General features: G+C 39.7%; 1 protein-coding gene across 1 annotated transcript; it reads right to left on the reverse strand.

Moving 5' to 3' along the window:
- Positions 1-924: 924 nt before the first annotated feature.
- park7 (parkinson protein 7) lies at positions 925-18,361 on the reverse strand. Its single transcript, XM_072244770.1, has 6 exons — positions 18,252-18,361; positions 12,828-12,929; positions 11,898-11,957; positions 9,108-9,177; positions 2,248-2,334; positions 925-1,877 (listed from the first exon to the last, which is right to left on the reverse strand). The coding sequence occupies exons 1-6, from the start codon at positions 18,339-18,341 to the stop codon at positions 1,723-1,725; spliced, it is 564 nt and encodes a 187-aa protein (XP_072100871.1). The 5' UTR covers positions 18,342-18,361; the 3' UTR covers positions 925-1,722.
- Positions 18,362-19,997: the final 1,636 nt, after the last annotated feature.

Here is a 19,997-nt window from a genome sequence, read left to right on the forward strand (position 1 = left end):
CAAGATCAGGGAAACGAGTAAATTTTATTCAAGCCAGGCTTCAGCATTCTTTCCCAAAGTCAACTAGGGAACATTGCTCCAACACCATTTCAGTCATGTTGGCATTCATAACGACCACTTATCAAATGTCACTGAAGGTGGTAAAGCAAAAGGACGTAATTAAAGAACCTTTAGTGGCAATAAAAGGATAATTTTTTTTAAAATCTGGAATTTCCCATGCTCAAGTACCTCCTTCAGTAGTGTTATGAAGTCCTGGCTAGAAGCTAGCTAAAGTAAGTAATTGGTAAACACCATCCTGCAGAGATGCAATTTGATTTAAAAAAGATGCAGAATACATGTAATCTCAAATGGAAAGAGATAGCTGCATTAGGCCAGAGAAAGAAAATGGAATTAAGCTACAGATTATGTTATGAGCAGCTTCAAGGGGCTGGAAAGCAGAATCCTGTTTCTGTAAAGGTTTCAAGAAAAAGGAGGCAAAAATCAGAGAAATCAAACCAAACCCCAGTGATAGCTAGGGATCCAAACTCAGTGAAATAAAGCAACCAGGAAGTGGAATCAAAATGAGAAGGTTCAACACATTCATTCACAAATGACAAATTTCTAATTCCTGCAGAACTGATAATATATATCCCTAAAACACAGGAAGACATGTTTTAGCCCCATCTAAAGTCTACCACAATATACGTAGGATCAGATAATTTCCAAATATGTAGTGTTTTTGATATTTAATTTGGTAGATGACTCTGGCAAAAGTGACCATTCCAGTAACATACCCAAGAACTGCTATGTCATTGTATCTTTAGATAATATTCCCAACACTGAAACTTAATGCTTACTTGGTTGTAAAGATGACTACTGGTTTTGTCATGAGATAACTTGATATCAATTTGATATTCCAGGTAAAATAAATATAAACACAGATGGTATCACTGATCAATTTTTATTTATTGCAATAAATAAAGCTACGAGTACTGCACCACAAATTTTTGGTATTTAAACAGCCAAATTACTAGGCAGTGAATGTTCAATTATTGCTGCTTAGTGTCTATTCAAAGCTTTCGAGTCAAGCTAAACAAGTGGGGATTCTAAAGCCTAATAATTTGTGGCACTTTAACTAATCCTACACTTTCCACTTAACATCCAATAAGCATTCACAAGCATCAATAATTTTTTTATATAACCCGGGATATGATATAAGTTACCCAAACAATGTGCGAAAGAAAATACTTGATTTATCAGTTGAAAGATTAAGCAAAACATTTCTCAAATGAACAAGAAGCCAATCAGAAATGAAAAGCTGACTCCCAAATACCTAACAGTGCAACTCTGTGAAGTACTCAAATGCAGAAAGCAAAACTGGTGTTTAAAAGATGCATGGAAAAAGCAGCATACCCAGCAGATTCATGGACTTTGACTTGTTCAAATATAAAAAGCAAAAATTCAAATTAATTTATGCCTCTGTTATTTGATTCACATAACAAAACAATTGAACAAAAATTCAAGTGCAGTTTTTTTTCTAAACACCATTGGATACTGTCAGGTTTTTAATTCTGTGTTCTGTAGCCCTGCTGCATGGCAACATTAAATTTTGAAAGTTTTAAAGACATTAGTTTAATTCATTATTTCTAATTATGCACAGGGGACTTTCTAGCTTCAAAACAATCATTTCAACCAATCCCTCCAACCATCCCCTAACCACGCAGCGTTCCAAGGATGGCAATTTCACAGAACCAAGGGGGTTCTGACCTTCTCAGCCACCTCTTTTCCCAGAAGAGCTTCAATAATTGCAAGGCCAAATTCAAAGCTGGTGCCTGGCCCTCTGCTGGTGATGATGTTCCCATCTACCTCCACACGAGCCTCTGAGTAGGAATAGTTACCTGCAAGAGAATGAGAAGGGATTTCAAAAACATTATCCAAGTATTGATAAAACTTTAGGATTATTGTAATGCCAAACAGACTGTAAGGTTAACTTCAAAATACAGCAAATTCTCAAAATGCTTGATACTATCCTCAAACTTGGGGGGGGGGGGGGGAGAGAACAGGCTACTTTTCTAGAGCTCTTATCTAAAGAATTTGGTAAAATTCGCTAATTTTGCACAGTCTACATTATCCAACTGAGCACACTAAAACAAGCTGTGTAATAATAGGAAACTTTTGAGCCCTTCAGGAATTTTACAGGATTTCATTACCAATTTCAACCCAATTCAGACTATCATTCTAGGTTAAACACAAATGTCAAATACTGACCTCCATCCATCATTTTGTCCTTAGCCAGGGGATGGGTTGTGACTTTGTGCCCATAACCTATCCCGTGAGCCCGTAGAGCTGTGGGGCCTGAAAAACAGATGATGATACTTAATTGTACAGAGTTATCATATTAACCAGATTAAACAGAATATATTGTAAATACTAAATTAGCTAACCAGTCTAAAGGTGTTATATTGGACACCTACTTTAAGATGGCTACGAGGGACCTGGTGTCCTTGTACACTAACTGAAAATTAAATCACTAACAACTAGCAATAAGGAAATCAAACAATATGTTGATCTAAAGGAATTACATTTTTTTATATATAAAAGGGAACAAAGGATACGAGGAGAAAGCAGGAACAGAGTACAGAAGCAGATGATCAGCCGGGAATACTAATGAATATTAGTGCAAATACAATGACTGCTCTTAATTTCCATGTTTTGTTATACACTTATTTGGGGAGGGGATGGTCTAAAGACTTTCCACCATACCTGGAATATTATCCACTGGTCTATTCTCCCTACCAAGGAAGTATGTGCATAAGGTGCAACAGAAGGCTCAGCCAGGGGTTGGAAAGGAAACTGTTTGCTTCCTCCACACAGTTTGGCCCTATATCCAAAGCACTTCAGATGAACAGTGGAAGAAATTTCTGGAAGACTTGACGGTAAACGCAGGAATATTCTCCTCGGCTGTTGCTCAACCTGCCAAGAACCTCCAGCTGATGGTTTGTTGCTCCAGATGCCACCATTTGCAGTATCTTGTTTCTCAAAATGTGGGTTGGCCTGTCAGGACTATACGGAAATGAATGTTTGGAAATCCCAAGCCAAGAGGGTTGTGGTGGCCCAATCAATAAAAATTGATTAAGATTTTTACGATAAAGAGATATAGCGCGGTAGGGCCAAATGGCGCTGAGGCAAGTAAACCAGTATAACCTTAGAATAGCAGAGTAAGCACAATGGCCCAGACGGCCTACTTCTGCTTTCATTGCTTATATTCTTACATTAACAATGACACTAACAGTGGACATCAACATAAATAGCACAAAAGGGAAGCAGCTTTGACTATTATGTTGAAACTGATCATTGATCTTGAGAGCAGGGAAATGGAAAATTGGATACCCTCCAGAGAGAGAATAGCAGTGTGTTGCCCTAAAGGTTCAGATCCATGCTAGAAAGATACAAAGTCCCCAGATTCAAGTCAACTGTGCTTTAGTATCCTTTTACAACCCAATTTCTCAAAGATGAACTATGACCATTCCCACCTATAGCAAGATCAACTTGTTATTGAACCTTTAGATCAGAGATTGGATGATGCCAAAAATAGAAACCTGGAAGCAGCAATCAGTCTTGAATAACAGCAACTTCTAACTCCGAGAGGGGGAAGATAAATAAGATACGCAGTGTATTTTATATTAAGTATAGATAACAAGGATAGCACTTTATTTAACAAGAACCCAAATTACAATTTGCAAAGCATCACGCAAACACTCAGAAGTATAGCAAAGCAAAAAGACACTTTGATGCCTGTTCTACCTACTAGAAAAGCTGTAACAGAACGCATTGCAATTTTTGGAAGACTTCAATTGTATTATTACCAAGGTCATGAAGGACTCCTAATCACACAACTGCCATTTGGCGTCCACCTTGAAAGGACTAAACACATTAAATTTGCCTTTTTTTAATGCTAATAGGCCAATTAATTTTACTAAGTTTATTACTCATTCAAATGACTTAGCAACCTACAAAAACCTAATTTTATCCTGAAAACAAATGTGAAGTGAACACAAGGAACAATTCAGCATCACTGCTGGTCACTCAAACATATTATCAGAGCAGGACGGTACAGCACACTGTATCAGAACTTGCTGTCCAGAATGGATTGAAGTCACATTTTCCAATGTATCAGTGACATTTCAAGGAGCATTTTGAGAAATTTCAACATGACACTACGTTTGGTTGCTTTAATCAACTACTGTAATTACTAACAGGCCCTAGATTAGCTCTCAACAGATTGTGTAACATAGTCATTTTAAAACCACAGGTGGGGGGGGGGGGGGAATGTGAGCATATAGAGGTAATATGGTAGCAGTTTACATTCCACTACAGATAAATAACAGCCAATGTACAGTTAGCTCAGTTTTTTCCAGTAAATATCAAAAACATAATGGATATAGTAGAAGTTGCAGACAACAGAAATTGAGGGGCAAAACATGCCATGCTTCCTCATTAACTCAGCAGCACTGCCATAGGCAAGCACTGTGTCTGTACTTCTTTCAGCAGCATTTACAATATAATGTGAGTTCATTTAGTCTGATAGTCACAATATGGATCTCACAAGCGAAGTAAGCAATCTTAGAACACAGAACATAGAAAACCTACAGCACAATACAGTAATACACGTACTTACTTTAGAAATTACCTAGGGTTACTCATAGCCCCCTATTTTTCTAAGCTCCATGTACCTATCCAGGAATCTCTTGAAAGAGCTTATTGTATCTGCCTCCACCACCGTCACCGGCAGCCCATCCCACACACTCACCACTCTCTGCGTAAAAAACTTACCCCTGACATCTCCTCTGTATCTACTTACAAGCACCTTAAAACTGTGCCCTGTCATGTTAGCCATTTCAGCCCTGGGAAAAAGCCTCTTGACTATCCAATGCCTCTCATCATCTTATACACCTCTATCAGGTCACCTCTCATCCTCCACTACTCCAAGGAGAAAAGACCCAGCTGACTCAATCTATTCCCATAAGGCATGCTCCCCAATCCCTTGAATAAGACTTGGATCAGCAATTATACGTCAAGACAGAATGGACCAGGAACATCCCAGTACAGCCCCTAAGAAGTCATGTACAATTGTCCTTAGGGTATGAGGGCAGGTTAGCTGGCTAAATGCCTCAATAATCCATACCAAATGCGCTACACTACTACTTCCTTTTAAGACCAGGACATCTTGCTGGCATCCCAGTCACAAAATACCAAGACCAGCACAGAATGGAAGGTGAACTCAATTTATTCCTCAATAAATTGATTCAACTCCCAGCCAAACTGCATCTTGCAGGAACTGGATCAATCAATCACAAATTCAAAGTGTTGCTGCTTTAACATAAAAGCCATTAAATAAGGTTCTCACTAAAACACTCAATCTGCCTCCAAGAAATTAGCAAAGAACTGACCAATGTCCAACACACTTACCTTCAGGAATGGAACTGGAAGATAACAACCATATTCTTTTATTACAAGGAGGATTCTGGTCCTTCCAGGAAATAAGGTGGTGGTTTAAAACAAAATGGGCCAAATTATCCAACTTAAATTCCTGTTGGAAGATGATATACCTGCTGACCACACCGTGCTGATGGCAACGAGTGAAAAACAGCTTTCCATCAGGTTGGTCTAGTCGTTGCTGACATCTTCACTCTAAACACTGGAAGGATTCAGATGTTGTGCTGCACAGATAATCTTTGGAGTACTGGATCACAAGATTGGTTTTATTCTTATCATATACTTAAGCTGGAAATTATGCATTTTTGAACAAAATTCCTTTCCACATTTACTTAGTCTTCTTTGTATACAACTAATTGGAGGTTAATGATTTGCAATGAAATATTTTAACTCAGCCCACTTTCATCTTCATTAGCAGCTTAAAGAAATAATCATGAAGGGTGCTGATTATTGCCATGTACATTATAAACACTTGATAAGTAAGCATTATACCAGTGTGACAGCACATACAATGTAAGAATTGTATGCCACCAAATCTCAGGTCCATTCAATGAGATTACAGCAGATTTACTTCTGAATTCTCTACAGCTGCTTCTTCAACGGTCTATTCCTCCAATATCTCAAATTCTGTTTAACAAATATCATCAGCTGTATACTTGACCTAACATCTACTGCCATTTGTAAAAAGTGCTAATTTCTATACATTTCTGCACATGGCAATTATTTATTTTACCTCAGATCATGCCTCTTTAGCCCCAAACTCTCCAGTCAGCAGCAAGTTTTCAATAATCCAAGATGTTTAATACCTTAAAGACTAATTAAGGTATTCCTTAACCACTGACTGCAAGACAAAAAAAAAAACCAAACCTCTTGTTAATAACCTAACCCATATGCTTGCGCACTAAATTCAGACCTACGGTTACTTATATTACCACCAATGCAGCAGAACAGTAACTACTCAAAGTTACAAATGAAAATAGTAACACGCAAATCAGATTTGGTGTTAGCATTGTGACAGTAACATCTTTAAAACAATCCCCAATATAGGTTTAATATGTTCAGAAATTTTTTTTTGGTTCATCTGAATTGACTTCAATATTTCAAACTCGCAACAGAGATAGCCAAATACTTTCTGTGCAGCAATGAAAAATCATCAGTAGGTCAACAACATTAAACACGATGGCAAATGTAAATGAGACAATTAGGGACCCTCATGAAAACAAGAGATTCAGCAGATCTGGAAATCTTGAGCAACACACACGAAATGCTGGAGGAGCTCAGCAAGTCAAACAGCATCTATGGAGGGGAAGTCAAAGTCAAAGTTTCAGGCTAAGACCCTTCATCAGGACTCCTGTTTTGTTTGTTTGTTTGTTGCTGAAGCCCCACGTGATCCATTTCTCTGCATCTTGCACAGTGGTCCCAACTACAAATGTGTGTATTTATCCCAGTTCAGGAAAAAGAAGAGAAATTTTTTTTCACCCAGACAGTAGAAGCAATTCACTGTCACCTTTTAGTGCCCTGGTGCTTGACGGAAGAGTTCAATTCTTACTATAATCTCTCATTTTAAATGTAGTTAAACATTTTAAGAAAATAGATTACAAACTTAATCTGCTCTCATTTGTACTGATCTCTGCTACTGCTGCAACAATTGAAAAGTTTTGGGGAGAAGTTTGGGGAGATGCAAGACGTCTTCAACACACTGTAAATGCCATTCAGGAAAGTTCAACTGTGCAGAGCATTGTGATCAGAGTGCTAGAAAATAGCCAGCGGTAATTAGCAAGTGATAGAGATTCTTCAATCCAAGAACCAACCAGTCAAGCATACAAACTTTTCACACAAAATGTTACAAGTCATTGGATGAAAAATAAGACAGGAAGTAGCACCTTACAATACTCAAATTTTTCCCTATTATTTCAGACAGCTTTACTCAGTCACCATGTCAGCAAGTTCAATTCTATATTGAGAGAGTTTATGAAGAGCTTAATATCCAACACTGAATCATCACTTCCTTTTTCTGATTTAGGCAAGACTATTCTATTTTTTAAAACTATGCCTATCTAGTCGTAGCTAGGAGAACTAGAATGGCTTCTTTACTCACACCACCTCGGTGCTGCCAAGGATGCACAATTCACAACTACGTGACAACATTAATGGGAAACAAAGATAGTTTCCAAATGTAGGCTGAATTAACCTGGATTTCTTACCTCCAGCTGCTGATCCCTCCAATGTCAAGCTACAGACTGCTTTCCTAAATCCACCTCTAAGTCCAATATCATTGAAACAGTCTTTGGTTTCCCATCACAAACCCTACTCCATGACTAAAGACCCCACTTATCTCCCTTAGAGCCATTTGAAACCCAATCAGTCTGTTGACAACACTGTTGTTAGATTCAGCTAAATCCTGCTCTGGAACTTGTATTGCCTGATCTTTAAACAGCCCATTTGCTCTTCCATAACATTAATCATTTCCTACCTCCTCAGCTGCCACACTACTGAACACTCACCCATGCCTATAACAGCGCACTTTCTGATTGGCCTACTCTGAACGTCCGGGTACTCAAAACTCCTACCCACACCTCAACCTCCATCAATTCCTCCTCACCCAACGTTGTTTGGTGACATATGCTAAATCTTAGTTAAGCAATGTCTCAAATTTAAAATTTGTATTCCTCTTTTCAGATCCTCCCATGGTAACTGCCCTCATTATATCTAATTGTCTCTTGCTGTAAAACCGCTGTATGTATGATCTAATTATGTACTCCGGCTGATAACTACTAAACTTTCTTTCTCCCAATATCCTTTTCATTCTTCTCATCATCATTAATTGCTGTGTTGTATGATGTGGGTGATCACGGTCTATTCATTACGATGATTGTTCTTGGCAATTTTTTCTACGGAAGTGGTTTGCCATTGCCTTCTTCCAGGCAGTGTCCTTTCAAGACAAGTGACTCCAGTCATTATCAATACCCTTCAAAGATTGTCTGCCTGGTGTCAGTGCCACATAACCAAGACTTGTGATATGCACCAGTTGCTTAAACAACCATCTACCACCTGCTCCAATGGCTTTACGTGATCCTGATCTGAGGAGCTAAGAAGGTGCTACACCTTACCAAAGGATGACCTGCAGGCTAGCAGAGGGAAGGAGCACCTTACACCTCCTTTGGTAGAGACGTATCTCCACCCCACCACCCATCCTTTATGACACACTCCTTGAAATTTCACCTCTGATCACGCCTTTGTCAATCCTCGTGTCCCTGTGGATTCCTGTCAATTTCACTTGCTTGAAACATTTCTTGCTCTATCAGGTACACTGTCCAAAAAGTTAAGCTTTTCACTCTCACTTGGCACTCAGATGCTAATCACCCTCAAGCAGTTATAATGTGCGATATTAACTAAAAGCAGGTGTTATGTTCCTAATCAGCTCGATGTAAGAGCAAACAACAAAAAAAATGATATAGACATACTGGTTAACCTATAGCTTTGATTATGAAGGTCAATTCCAGCATCTCTTCTGAGCAAGAGCATCTATTATCATACAGACCAGAAATAAAATACAGTCCTGGTCTCCATGGACACAAGGCTTTAACCATAGAGATAAGCACACTTTCAAATCCATTTCATTCTAGCCATACCTGCACAGATAGCAGCAATCAAACGCTTCCCATCTGCCTGGGCCTTCAACACCTCTTTTACAGCAGGTGACTAGTAGGAAGAGAAAAAAGTCTCAATGAACAATTGTGAATTTATATTTTATACAGCCACTGTGATTGGCAGTAATATATACTGTTCTTTACTTCACTTTTCGCTTTCAATATTTTCTAATTATACAAATTGCCTAAATACAAATACAAAATTCATAAGGATACAAGTAATATGAATTACATTACATTTAAATCACAGTAATAAGATCACAGTATCCCATATTTCAAATTAATCATGTAGAAAGATTGAATTATGAAATGAAATAAAATAAAATAATTGTATTTTATTAAAAAAATCTACCCCCACTACCAAAATGAGTTGGTTAGTAAAAATGAGAAGGAAAAAAATACCTTACCATATAATAATAATAATGGCTCAGATCCATACTTTAATAACGGTTCAAAGATTATGAAAATAACTCAGAAAGGGTCCCCTTAACATTAGAAAATCATGTTTAGAATCAGAAATCGAACAACGAATCTTCTCCAGATCAAAGCATAACATTACATCAGATAGCCATTGAACATGAGTGGGCAGGGCAGCCTCCTTTCACTTGAGCAAGATCGCCCTCCTGGCCATAAGAGACCTAAAGGCCAATACCCGCCAATCAGATGGCTTCAGTTTTGTTGCACTATCCTCAACAATGCCAAACATGGCAGTCAAAAGATTGGGCTTAAAACAAACATTGAAAAGTACAATAAAAGTTTGAAATACATCTTTCCAAAATTTTTCAAGGCTTGGAGATGTCCAAAACATGAATTAGTGTGGCCACTCCATCTATCAGATAAGGGGAAATAACTGTGTAGAAACAAGACAGCCTGTCTTTAGACATATGAACTCTATGTACCACTTTGAATTGTAATAAAGAATGACGAGCACATAATGATGAAGAATTAATCAATTTATAATCTTCCAGCTCCCTTCAGATATGAAAATATCCATTATTTCTTTACTTGGATCTTTGCTTCCTTTATCTTTAAATAAACTAACTGACAATGTGGTGGTCAAACATACTTTGAGGATTTGGTTACAGTTCAGAAAACATTTTGGTTTATTGAGATTCTCCCTCTCGAGTCCCATCATTTCTAATTTTTTTTTAAAACCATCTTTAATTGACTTATCTTTTAAAGAATGGGATAGATTGGGTATTAAGCGATTTCAGGATTTGCTTGAAGGAGGGAATCTCTCTTTTGTGCAAAGGAGGGAATCTCTCTTTTGTGCGAAGGAGGGAATCTCTCTTTTGTGCAACTTTCAATGAAATCTAACCTTTCCAATACCCACTTTTTTCGATACTTACAGATTAGAGATTTTTTAAGATCTCAATTACGTACATTTCCTACAAGTCCAGATAATAATAGATACAATTTTTAATCTGAAACCCTTTTACAACAGTTCAATATCTTACATTTATGGTCTGCTGTTGGGACTGAAAGAGGCCTCTTTAGATAAAATTAAAGGAGACTGGGAAAAGGATTTACAGATTTTCATATCTTTACTTCACTTTTCAACTCTACAAAATCATTGTAAAAAGCTGTGAGACCACACAATACACAAAATTGAATTTAAAATGCCAAATGTAGATCTGAAGTTAGTAATCGCCAATTCTCTTGAAGTACACTGAGGTTCAACAGTCTTGTGGTTTTTCCTGCACGAGGTTAGAAATCATTTCACACATCGGGGGCAGTACAGCGGGGGAAATGTTGAGCTTGTTTCCTGGCACCAAAGATGAAGCTCAGATACAATTATTGACATTCTGCCTTTTTCCTGGAGTAAATCTCCCCCAAATATCAAATAATTCACAATTTTCTGGTCTAAAAATGAAAGTTATTTACTGACAAAACAACCAGTTCTACCAACCACATTACCAACTACAGGCACAAAAAAAAACTGCTGGAGCAACTCAGCAAGTCAACCAACATCCTTGGAGGCAGTGGAGTCTGCGAGGTTTTGGATCGAGACACTGCGTCAGGACTGAGATGTAAAGGGGTGGTTTCCCAGCCTCAGAAGGTGAGAGGGAGAGCAAGGCAGGGGCTGGCTGGTGATAGATGGAACCAAGAAAGGAGGGAGTAAAAAAATTGGCTTTGACAGACAGGAACCTCCTAATAGAAAACCAAGAGGGTTCTGTCACACCCTCCTCGGCATGAAGAATCTGCTTCCTGTTAGCACTCTTCTTTACCAGCTGTTCCCAGCACCTTCTCCTCACACTTCACCACAACCGCACCCCCCCCCCCCCCCCCATATCACAGCACGTTTAGGCATCGGTGGTGCCCAAAGTACTCAATTATATATAGTAAAACCATCAATGCAACTCTGGGAATCTCAATATCATCCAGTTTATAGGACTTTTAAAAACAAACAGCATCAAGCCAAGTATTATTCAGCCATGCAAGATGACAATACTGTTTAAATTATTAAAACACAAAGCAACTTCTCAGTGGTTTATCTCTGGAACACCTCACAACTGGGCCTAGTCATTTAACCTCACTACAGTTTGGAATATTTCATTCATCACACTGTCTCCAACACAGCTGGATCTCACCAAGTAACTCCTTGATTTGAAAAGATGCTGGTATGGCCAGAAAAGTATTGCATAAAAGTTTTTTATGGACAAAAAAAGAAGGAAATTATGTGGAGTGAACAGAGCATTTGTCAAATATGTACTGCTTCCAAGGCAAAATGAGTTGTAACTAAAAAAGGCAGATATGTTAACTTGGGGTTACCTCCGCTAAATTCTGGCTTCCAAGATTCCCTCCAGGTAGAACAACTGCATCATATGGGCACTGTAAAGAGACAAAAAAATATTCATCAACTAACCCAATAGTAAATTTTAATAACCTGACCCTTTCTATACAGAAATGAAGCAGTAAATCTATTATGTTTTGGAGCAGAAGGAATTTAACTCAGTGTGGAGAGAGAAAAAAAAAGATGAAATGATAGTTAACAGTCACATTAAGTCCTGAATTCCTCTTCCTAACTGAATTCTTGCTTCATCTACCATTCAAACTCAGCTACTAAAGATTTGCTGATTCCCTCTAACAAACCAGAAAACAGAAGTACAAGTTTTAGAACAAGTACTGTTTTGAGACAATGCAGTATTATCTGGTATGCATTTTAGAACAGATTATCCAGAAATGTACAGTGTCTTACAGGTACAGCAAAACATGATATTCAACAATCAAATATTACAGTCCAAAAAAAAATTTGGCCAAAAGCCTACACCAATTCTTAAAAAGGAAATTAGCTTTCTCCCAGGGTTCTTACACCTTGAACATGGAAAAGTGAGTGTCAAAGTGGTAAAGTTCGGTGTTACCATATTCAGGACTCAACAGTGGATTTGCGTATTATCCTACGAATAGAGATGGTTGTGACTATGCAGTGCAAATTATGCCATTTGGAGATGGAAACAAGACATTACACACACATTTGCATTAACTAACCTAGTAAGTGTGCATAAACCACCAATTTGGCATGGAAATGCATACCAGAGGCAAACTTGTGCTTTCATTTCATCCATTGTCAAAACTATGCACAATCGTAACATAAAAACCCAATTAATGCAGGACAGTTGTGTTTAGGTCTTCCTTCAAAGAACAATTTCTCCAAAGCAAGACTTAGTCTAAATTCCCTCACAGAAGAAGAGCCCATGTTACCTGTTTGACTGCATCTTCTAGGCTGGTGTCAGGGCAAATGACCACATCGCGGCTGCAGGTTACTGATCCGCTGTCAGCCAGTCCAGCAACTGTTACCGTTATCTGAAACGCAAAGCATTCAGTTGATAATCACTGCCAACTGAAAAGCAACAAATCAGGGCACAGTGTTACTTCGAATGGGCTGCTCCTGCAAACTTGCCACTGAGATTTCTAAATCCAGAATAGATTTACGGTAATGCTATTTAGCATCAGCTTAAACAACACACAACAGGTTAATTCAAGTTGGAGTGCCTAAAAAAAAAATGTAGACGCTGAAGATCCAGAAGTGGAAAGCTAAGCAAGCCAGGCACCATCAGCAGAGAAAGAAAAAGTTGCAGTTTGGGACACGAGGGGAGAGAACAAAGAACGTTTGTTAAGAGTGTGAGAAAGGGGCCCTGCTGAATTTACTGGGAACTTCAGTCAGCTGATTAAGAAATTATTGATATTTTTGAATAATACTATCGATACAATAGTTTTATTCGATTAGTTCTTACATTTGTAACTGTCCCAGACAGAAAGCCGTTCTTTCTGAAGCAACATAGGAAATTGAAGACAGGTTTGCAGGAGTGGAACTGAGAACTAAAGTGGGAATAAAAAGCACAGGGTTGCTATTGCTCTTGCTGACTGAAAAGAAGTGCTCTTCAAAGCAGTGCCACACTTTATCTGGTGCGGGGGAACTACAATGAATCCAAAAGCAATACACTAGATTGTAAGTGCAAGTGAACTACTGTTTCATCTACAAGCAATGCTTGTCTGCCTGGATGGTTAGAGAGAGTAGGTGAAAAGGGCAGGTGCTGCAATATGGGAAACTGCCAAAGGGAAGTGGCTGGAGGAGATAAATGACCAAGGAGTCATGGGCAGAACTAGCCCTTCAAGATACTGAAAAAAGGATATCTTTTGATGGAATCCTGTGGAAGCCAGTGGAAATTAAGGATAGTTTGTTCAACGTGGAAGATAAAGAAGTTCAAGGCAATAACAAAGCTCTGGTTTTGAGGAAGAAACAAGAGGAAATAGTTTGTGGAAAGCCCATTTAAGGAAACATGGAAGACACCTTTAAAGGCATTCGTGTGGAATGTATTTTCAGGGGAGATATGAAGGCCAGGAACAGGAATCTCAAAGTATGGAGGATAGAACAGGAGGAAATCTGGCAGAAAGCAGGATGGGGGGGGGGGGGGGTGGAGTCAGGAAGCCTATTGCAAATAATGCTCACTAATACATCGCTAGAGATATATATATCCCTCCAAGCCCAACCCCTCCAGATTTTGTACAAATTCCAGTTTTGTACAGGTGCAGGGAGCAGTACCAATACACTTATCCATACACTTATCTGCAGCTCAAACCCATGCAAAAATTCTCATACCAAACCCTTGACTTAAAGAAAGCCAAGTGCAGTTAAATGAGAAAATGTACAAGGACATTCCAAGCCAGGCCACAACATTTATGAGAAGGGAGTGTACTGGTTGCAACCGCATCAGCAAATGTCAAATATAGATTGAGGGTGCCACAGTTGCATAGCGGTTAGCACAACACTATTACGGCTCAGGGCGTTGGGGTTCAGAGTTCAATTCCAGTACTGACTGTGAGGAGCTGCATGTCTCTCCATGACTGCGTGGGATTCCTCCGGATGCTCCAGTTTCCTCCCTCCGTCGAAAGACGTACCAGTTAGTAGATTGAATAGTCATTGTAAATTGTCCTGTTAATAGACTAGTGTTAAATAGGTTATTGCTGAGTGGTGCAGCTTGTTGGGCCTGTTCCTCGCTGTATCTCTAAATAACAAAATTAATTAAGTTAATTTATCCCAGGTACTAACGATAACGGGCACAATTAACAGGGACAACACAGACCATTTCTTGGTTCTGACATTAAAAAGACACAAAGCACCAATAAACTGCAATCATAGCAAAAACAGAAGTCCTCTGGCCCTATCCTGCAACAAGCAGAAGCGGGAAGATGCTGCCAAGTTAGAGGATAATGTAGGAAGGGAAAATACTGGTAAAGCTGGGCTACGTGACCTTAGATCAATCCACAACAAGACCTGGAGGTGGAAGTTTATAACAGGCAGCTCCACTGCAGCAGCCTCACCCCTACTACCACCATTCTGATGGGAGCACCTCTCCACAACTACCAAATCTACTCTTCCATCTCCATCACAAATATTTAATACATTCGGTACAATACTGTCTACTAATAAATTAATGTGTACTTATAGATTTTAAGTAAAATTTTTTCTTTGATTTGATATCTCCAAGTACACATTTGTCAACACATAAAAGTGATTTACTATCAAAGTGCAATTAGGTACAAGAGAAGGAATAGATTGATCTGTGCAGACACAAGAAAGAGCTCAGATGCTGGAATGGAGGAACTCAGCAGATCAGGCAGTGGCTATGGAGGGAACTGAACAATTGATGTTTCAGGCAAAGACCCTTCACCAGGGCTGGAAAGAAAAAGGACAAGAGTCAGAACAAGAGGGTGGTTGGACGGGGAGGAGCACGAGTCAGTGGGTGATAGCGTCAATCCAAGGGAGAAGGAGAAGATGGGCAGCAGAGGGATGGGGTGTGGGGATGATGTGAGTAGCTGGGACATGATAGGTGGGCATGGCAAAGGGCTGAAAAAGATGGAATCCGGTAGGAGAGGCCAGTGGACCACAATATAAAGAGGTGGGAAACTACAGGGAAGAAGAGGTGGATGATAAGCAGGTCGGGAGGGTAGGAAAAGGGAAAGGGAAGTGATAATTATGACAGAAGGAAGAGCAGAAAACAAAGGAGGTGGGGGTGACAAAGGGGAGTTAGAGAAATTTATGTTGATGTCATCAGATTGAAGACCACCAAAACGGAACACAAGTTGATCTGTCATCAAATCTGTCCATTTCTCATGCCTCACACATTACTAATGTTTGTTAACAAAGTAAATAACTGGAGGGAGGCCCCAAGCTTCCATCACAGTTTGATAGATTGATGGATGCTGCAGTAGTTCTGAACCTGACACCATAGAATATGGGGTGAAATGGCTGGCAACTAACAAGCTCAACATCCTCCTTTCAGCTCAATATAAATCTAATCAGTAGATTTTTCTCTCTGTACACCAAATAACAGCTTCTCACTGACTCGCACCTCCATAGTCAAATAATATTTAGATCAAAGGCAGACAAGGGAGATAATATATTAATTAGCAAGGACTCCTAATAGCATTGCCCTCTTCTGAAAAACCATCCCACAGAATATTACACAGGTATAAATGATCACCTCAGTTTAACTTTGTCTTAAGGATCTGCTGTGGATGGCAAGTTATTGGGTATACTTAAAACAGAGGTTGGTAAATTCTTGATTATGAAGGGTGTCAAAGATTATGGAGAGAAGGTGGGATAATAGGAAAAACTTCTTCACTCAGAGAGTGGTGAATCTGTGGAATTCTCGGCCACAGGAAACAGTTGAGGCCAGTTCATTGGCTGTATTTAAGAGGGAGTTAGATATGGCCCTTGTGGCTACGGGGGTCAGGGGGTATGGGGGAGAAGGCTGGGGCGGGGTTCTGAGTTGGATGATCAGCCATGATCATAATAAGTGGCGGTGCAGGCTCAAAGGGCCGAATGGCCTACTCCTGCACCTATCTTCTATGTTTCTATATCGGACCATATAGCACATTCAGTGCATACAGAAGCACTGCACACGATCATGGGCCCTTGGTTTTAGTTATAGCTTAACAAGTTGGACACGCATGCAATAATCACATCACACTACCGAAGTTCCTTTGGGTGAAACATTTTTTTAAAAATTCACTAAAGCACTTTTGATAGATCATGGAATTCGCCAAATTAAAATCAGAAAATGCTGGGTATACGTAGGGCAGGCAGCATCTGTGTTACAAGCAAAAACCAAATTAACATTTTAAAGAGACTGGAAACATTGTCTCCATTTCTCTTTCCAGTTAAGTGCCTGACCCCAAGCATTTGTTTTTATATTTCCAACATCAGCTTCTTTTTTTCTTTTCAAACTCTCTCTCACTCCCTAATTTTCCGCTGCCAGAACAAAAATCTGTGGAAACCTTTTACAGCTGAGGTCTGCCATTTCAGCAACTCAATCCTGACCTCAGGTGCTATCTGTATTATTTGTACATTCTCCCAATGACTGCTCCAGTTTCCTACCACATCCAAAATAATTACCTGTAGTGTATAAATGAATGGTAGAATATTAGGGGAGGAGTCAGAGAAGAATTGATGAAAAACATGGGGAGGGGAGAATAGAAGTTCAAAGTACATATGTCAACATACAAGTACCTTGATTTTCATTTCCTTGTGGGCATTCACAGTAAATACAAAGAAACAAAAAAATTCAATGAAAAACCACACATGACAAACACGTGGAAAAGACAACACTGCAAATGCACAAAGAAAAATATTAATAAATAAATATTGACAACACAAATTTTGAAGTCCTTAAAAGTGAGTCCATAGGTTGTGGAATCAGTTTATTGTTAGTCTGAGTGAAGTTATCCCCTCTGGTTCAAGAGATGATGGTTGAGTTTCTCCCCCTCTCTATTATCATGTACTGCATGGTACTGCTGCCGCAAAGTTAACATTTCATCACATATGCCGGTGATATTAAACCTGATTCTGACGGGTAGTAACTGTTCTTGAACCTGATGATGAGTGTCCCGGGGATCCTGTACGTCCTTCCTGATGGCTGTAGTGGAAAGAGAGCATGGGCTGGATGGTGGGGGTCCTTGACGGATGCTGTTTTCCTGAGACAGAACTACTTGTAAACGTGCTCAACGGCGAGAGGGCTTTCCTTACCCGTGATGGACTGGGCTATATCCACTACTTTCTGTAGGCTCCCCGCACCCCGCCCCCCGCCCCCCACCCCCGTGCAAGGGCATTGGTGTCCCATACCAGGGATTAGTATAGGGTTGCTGTAAATGGGTGCTTGGCCAGTGCACTGAAGGACCTGGTTCTCTGCTCTACTTCTATCACTTAAATTAATTCCGTGCAAAAAATAGTGCACATTTAAGCAAATGAATTGTGATAATTATATAAAAGAGAGATTGCCAAAACGGGTTATTTTAATAATGTTAAATAACTCTCGAATGACTTACAAGAGTACTTTTATATTTAGTGCTTACTGTAAGCGCAGGGAATGATATTCCAGGATTCTAGAACTCTCCTGGAATTAATTCGCGCTTTGGCCAGGTCAACTAGCTTCTCCAAGTCCCTCCCCTGCCACCAACTAATTGGCTGAATAATCCGACACGGCGCCCAAACTGCGTGGTGATTGGACAACTCCCACGTACATCACACCTCGCACAGAACTCTGCACTTCGCCGCAAATTAATGCCGAACAAATGATATTTCAATTTTTCTACAATGAAAGCTATCCGATCCACTTTACTCACCCCAGCTCGGCGCATCAAATCGGTAGGAACTACCACTTCTATCTCCTCGGCGCCTTTGGCCAAAATCAGCAGCGCCCTCTTAGCCGCCATCTTAGCACAGAGAATGACGCTGCTGCGCAGTACAGGAGAGGAGGGTAAAGTATGGGTCCTGACGAGGACAGACCTTGCGCGTCGCAATCTCAAAATAAATAAACTGTAACAAACTCATTCAAAGAACACTGATACAAAAGAACACTAAAAATAATTCTGGAAATGCTCAGCTCTGCAAATGAAACATTTTGCTTTATTGTGGTAATAGGGATGCTAGGGTACGCATGACAGAAATAGACCTCTAGCCCAACTCGTCCATGTCAGGTAGATGCCTACCTGAACTAGTACTATTCACCTGCGTTTGGACCACGTCCCAACTTTGCCTGCCCAAATACCTGTTCAAATGTGTTTTAGCTGTTATAATTATACTCGTCTCTACCACTTTGGGCAGCTCACTCCATGTGCCCACCAACCTCAGTGTGAAAATCTAGACCCTTAGTGTGTCTTACCTTAAACCTATGCATTCTCATTTTGGACTCACCTACAATGAGAAAAAGGCCATCTTATCCCCTCACGTTTTATGAATCTTAATAAAGTCACCCCTAAGCCTCTTTCACTCTGGGGAAATCAGTCTCAAATCTCCATTCTCTCCTAATAACCCAAGCAATCCTGTCGGGCCACATCTTGTGAATCTCTTCTGCAGTCCCTTGAACTTAATCACATCCTTCCTAAAGTATGCAACCAGAACTGCACCAAGTGTGGTCCCACCAGCTTGCGAGACTAGTCCCGCTCCTGTATTCAGTACCTTGGACAGTGAGGACAAGCGTACCACACACATTCTTCACCACCCTCTGTTGCCATTTTCTGGGATTTCTGTGATCATGAACAAAATACCAAGTTCTTGATGTACGTATGTACGAGAAGCACGATGATTGTGAACCTGTACTAATGAAGCTCACAGGGATGATGGGCAAATCTCATTGAAACCTACAAAATAATGGAAGGCCTAAATAGAATGGAACAGCTGGTTTTGTTAGTAAGGGAGTCCAGGATCTGAAGGCACAACCTCAGAATGAAGGAACTTCTTTTTAAAACTGAGGTGAGGAGGTATTTCTTCAACCAGAGTGTGATTAATCCGTGGAATTCATTGCCTCAGAGGGTGTGGAGGTCAGGTCATTGGGTGTACTTAAGGAAGAGATTTTTAGATTCCTAATTGGGAAAAGAGTTAAGGGTTACAGAGAAAAGGTGGAAAAAAGGGAGGGTGAAGAAAAAATTCAGCCATGATTGAAAAGTGGAGTAGACTTGATGGGCCAAATGGCCTAATTCTGCTCCTATATCTTGTAGTCTTTGTATTTACCAAAAGCAAATAAAAATCATGTTGTGAAATCTGAAACAAAAACAGAAATTACTGGGAAAATTCAGCAGGCCAAATAAACGCTCTGATAAAAGGTCTTTAACCCAAAACATCAACTTTATTTCTCATTCCATTGATGACGTCTGACCTAGTAAATATTTTTCAGCAATTCCTATTTTTACCTCATGTTTCCCAAAACCTATCATTGCAACACCACAGTTGCTCAGGGTCGAAAAGATGAAAATGCAGGTGCCAGCATCTACAGCCTTTTCCCATGAGAACGCTAGTGATGATTAAATCTGGGATCACTTGGAAACGATAGAATGGACTCAAGGACATTGTATCTCATTATCTCAGGGACA

The sequence above is a fragment of the Mobula birostris genome, chromosome 27, assembly GCF_030028105.1.
Source record: "Mobula birostris isolate sMobBir1 chromosome 27, sMobBir1.hap1, whole genome shotgun sequence".
In the NCBI taxonomy this organism is placed as follows: domain Eukaryota; kingdom Metazoa; phylum Chordata; class Chondrichthyes; order Myliobatiformes; family Myliobatidae; genus Mobula; species Mobula birostris.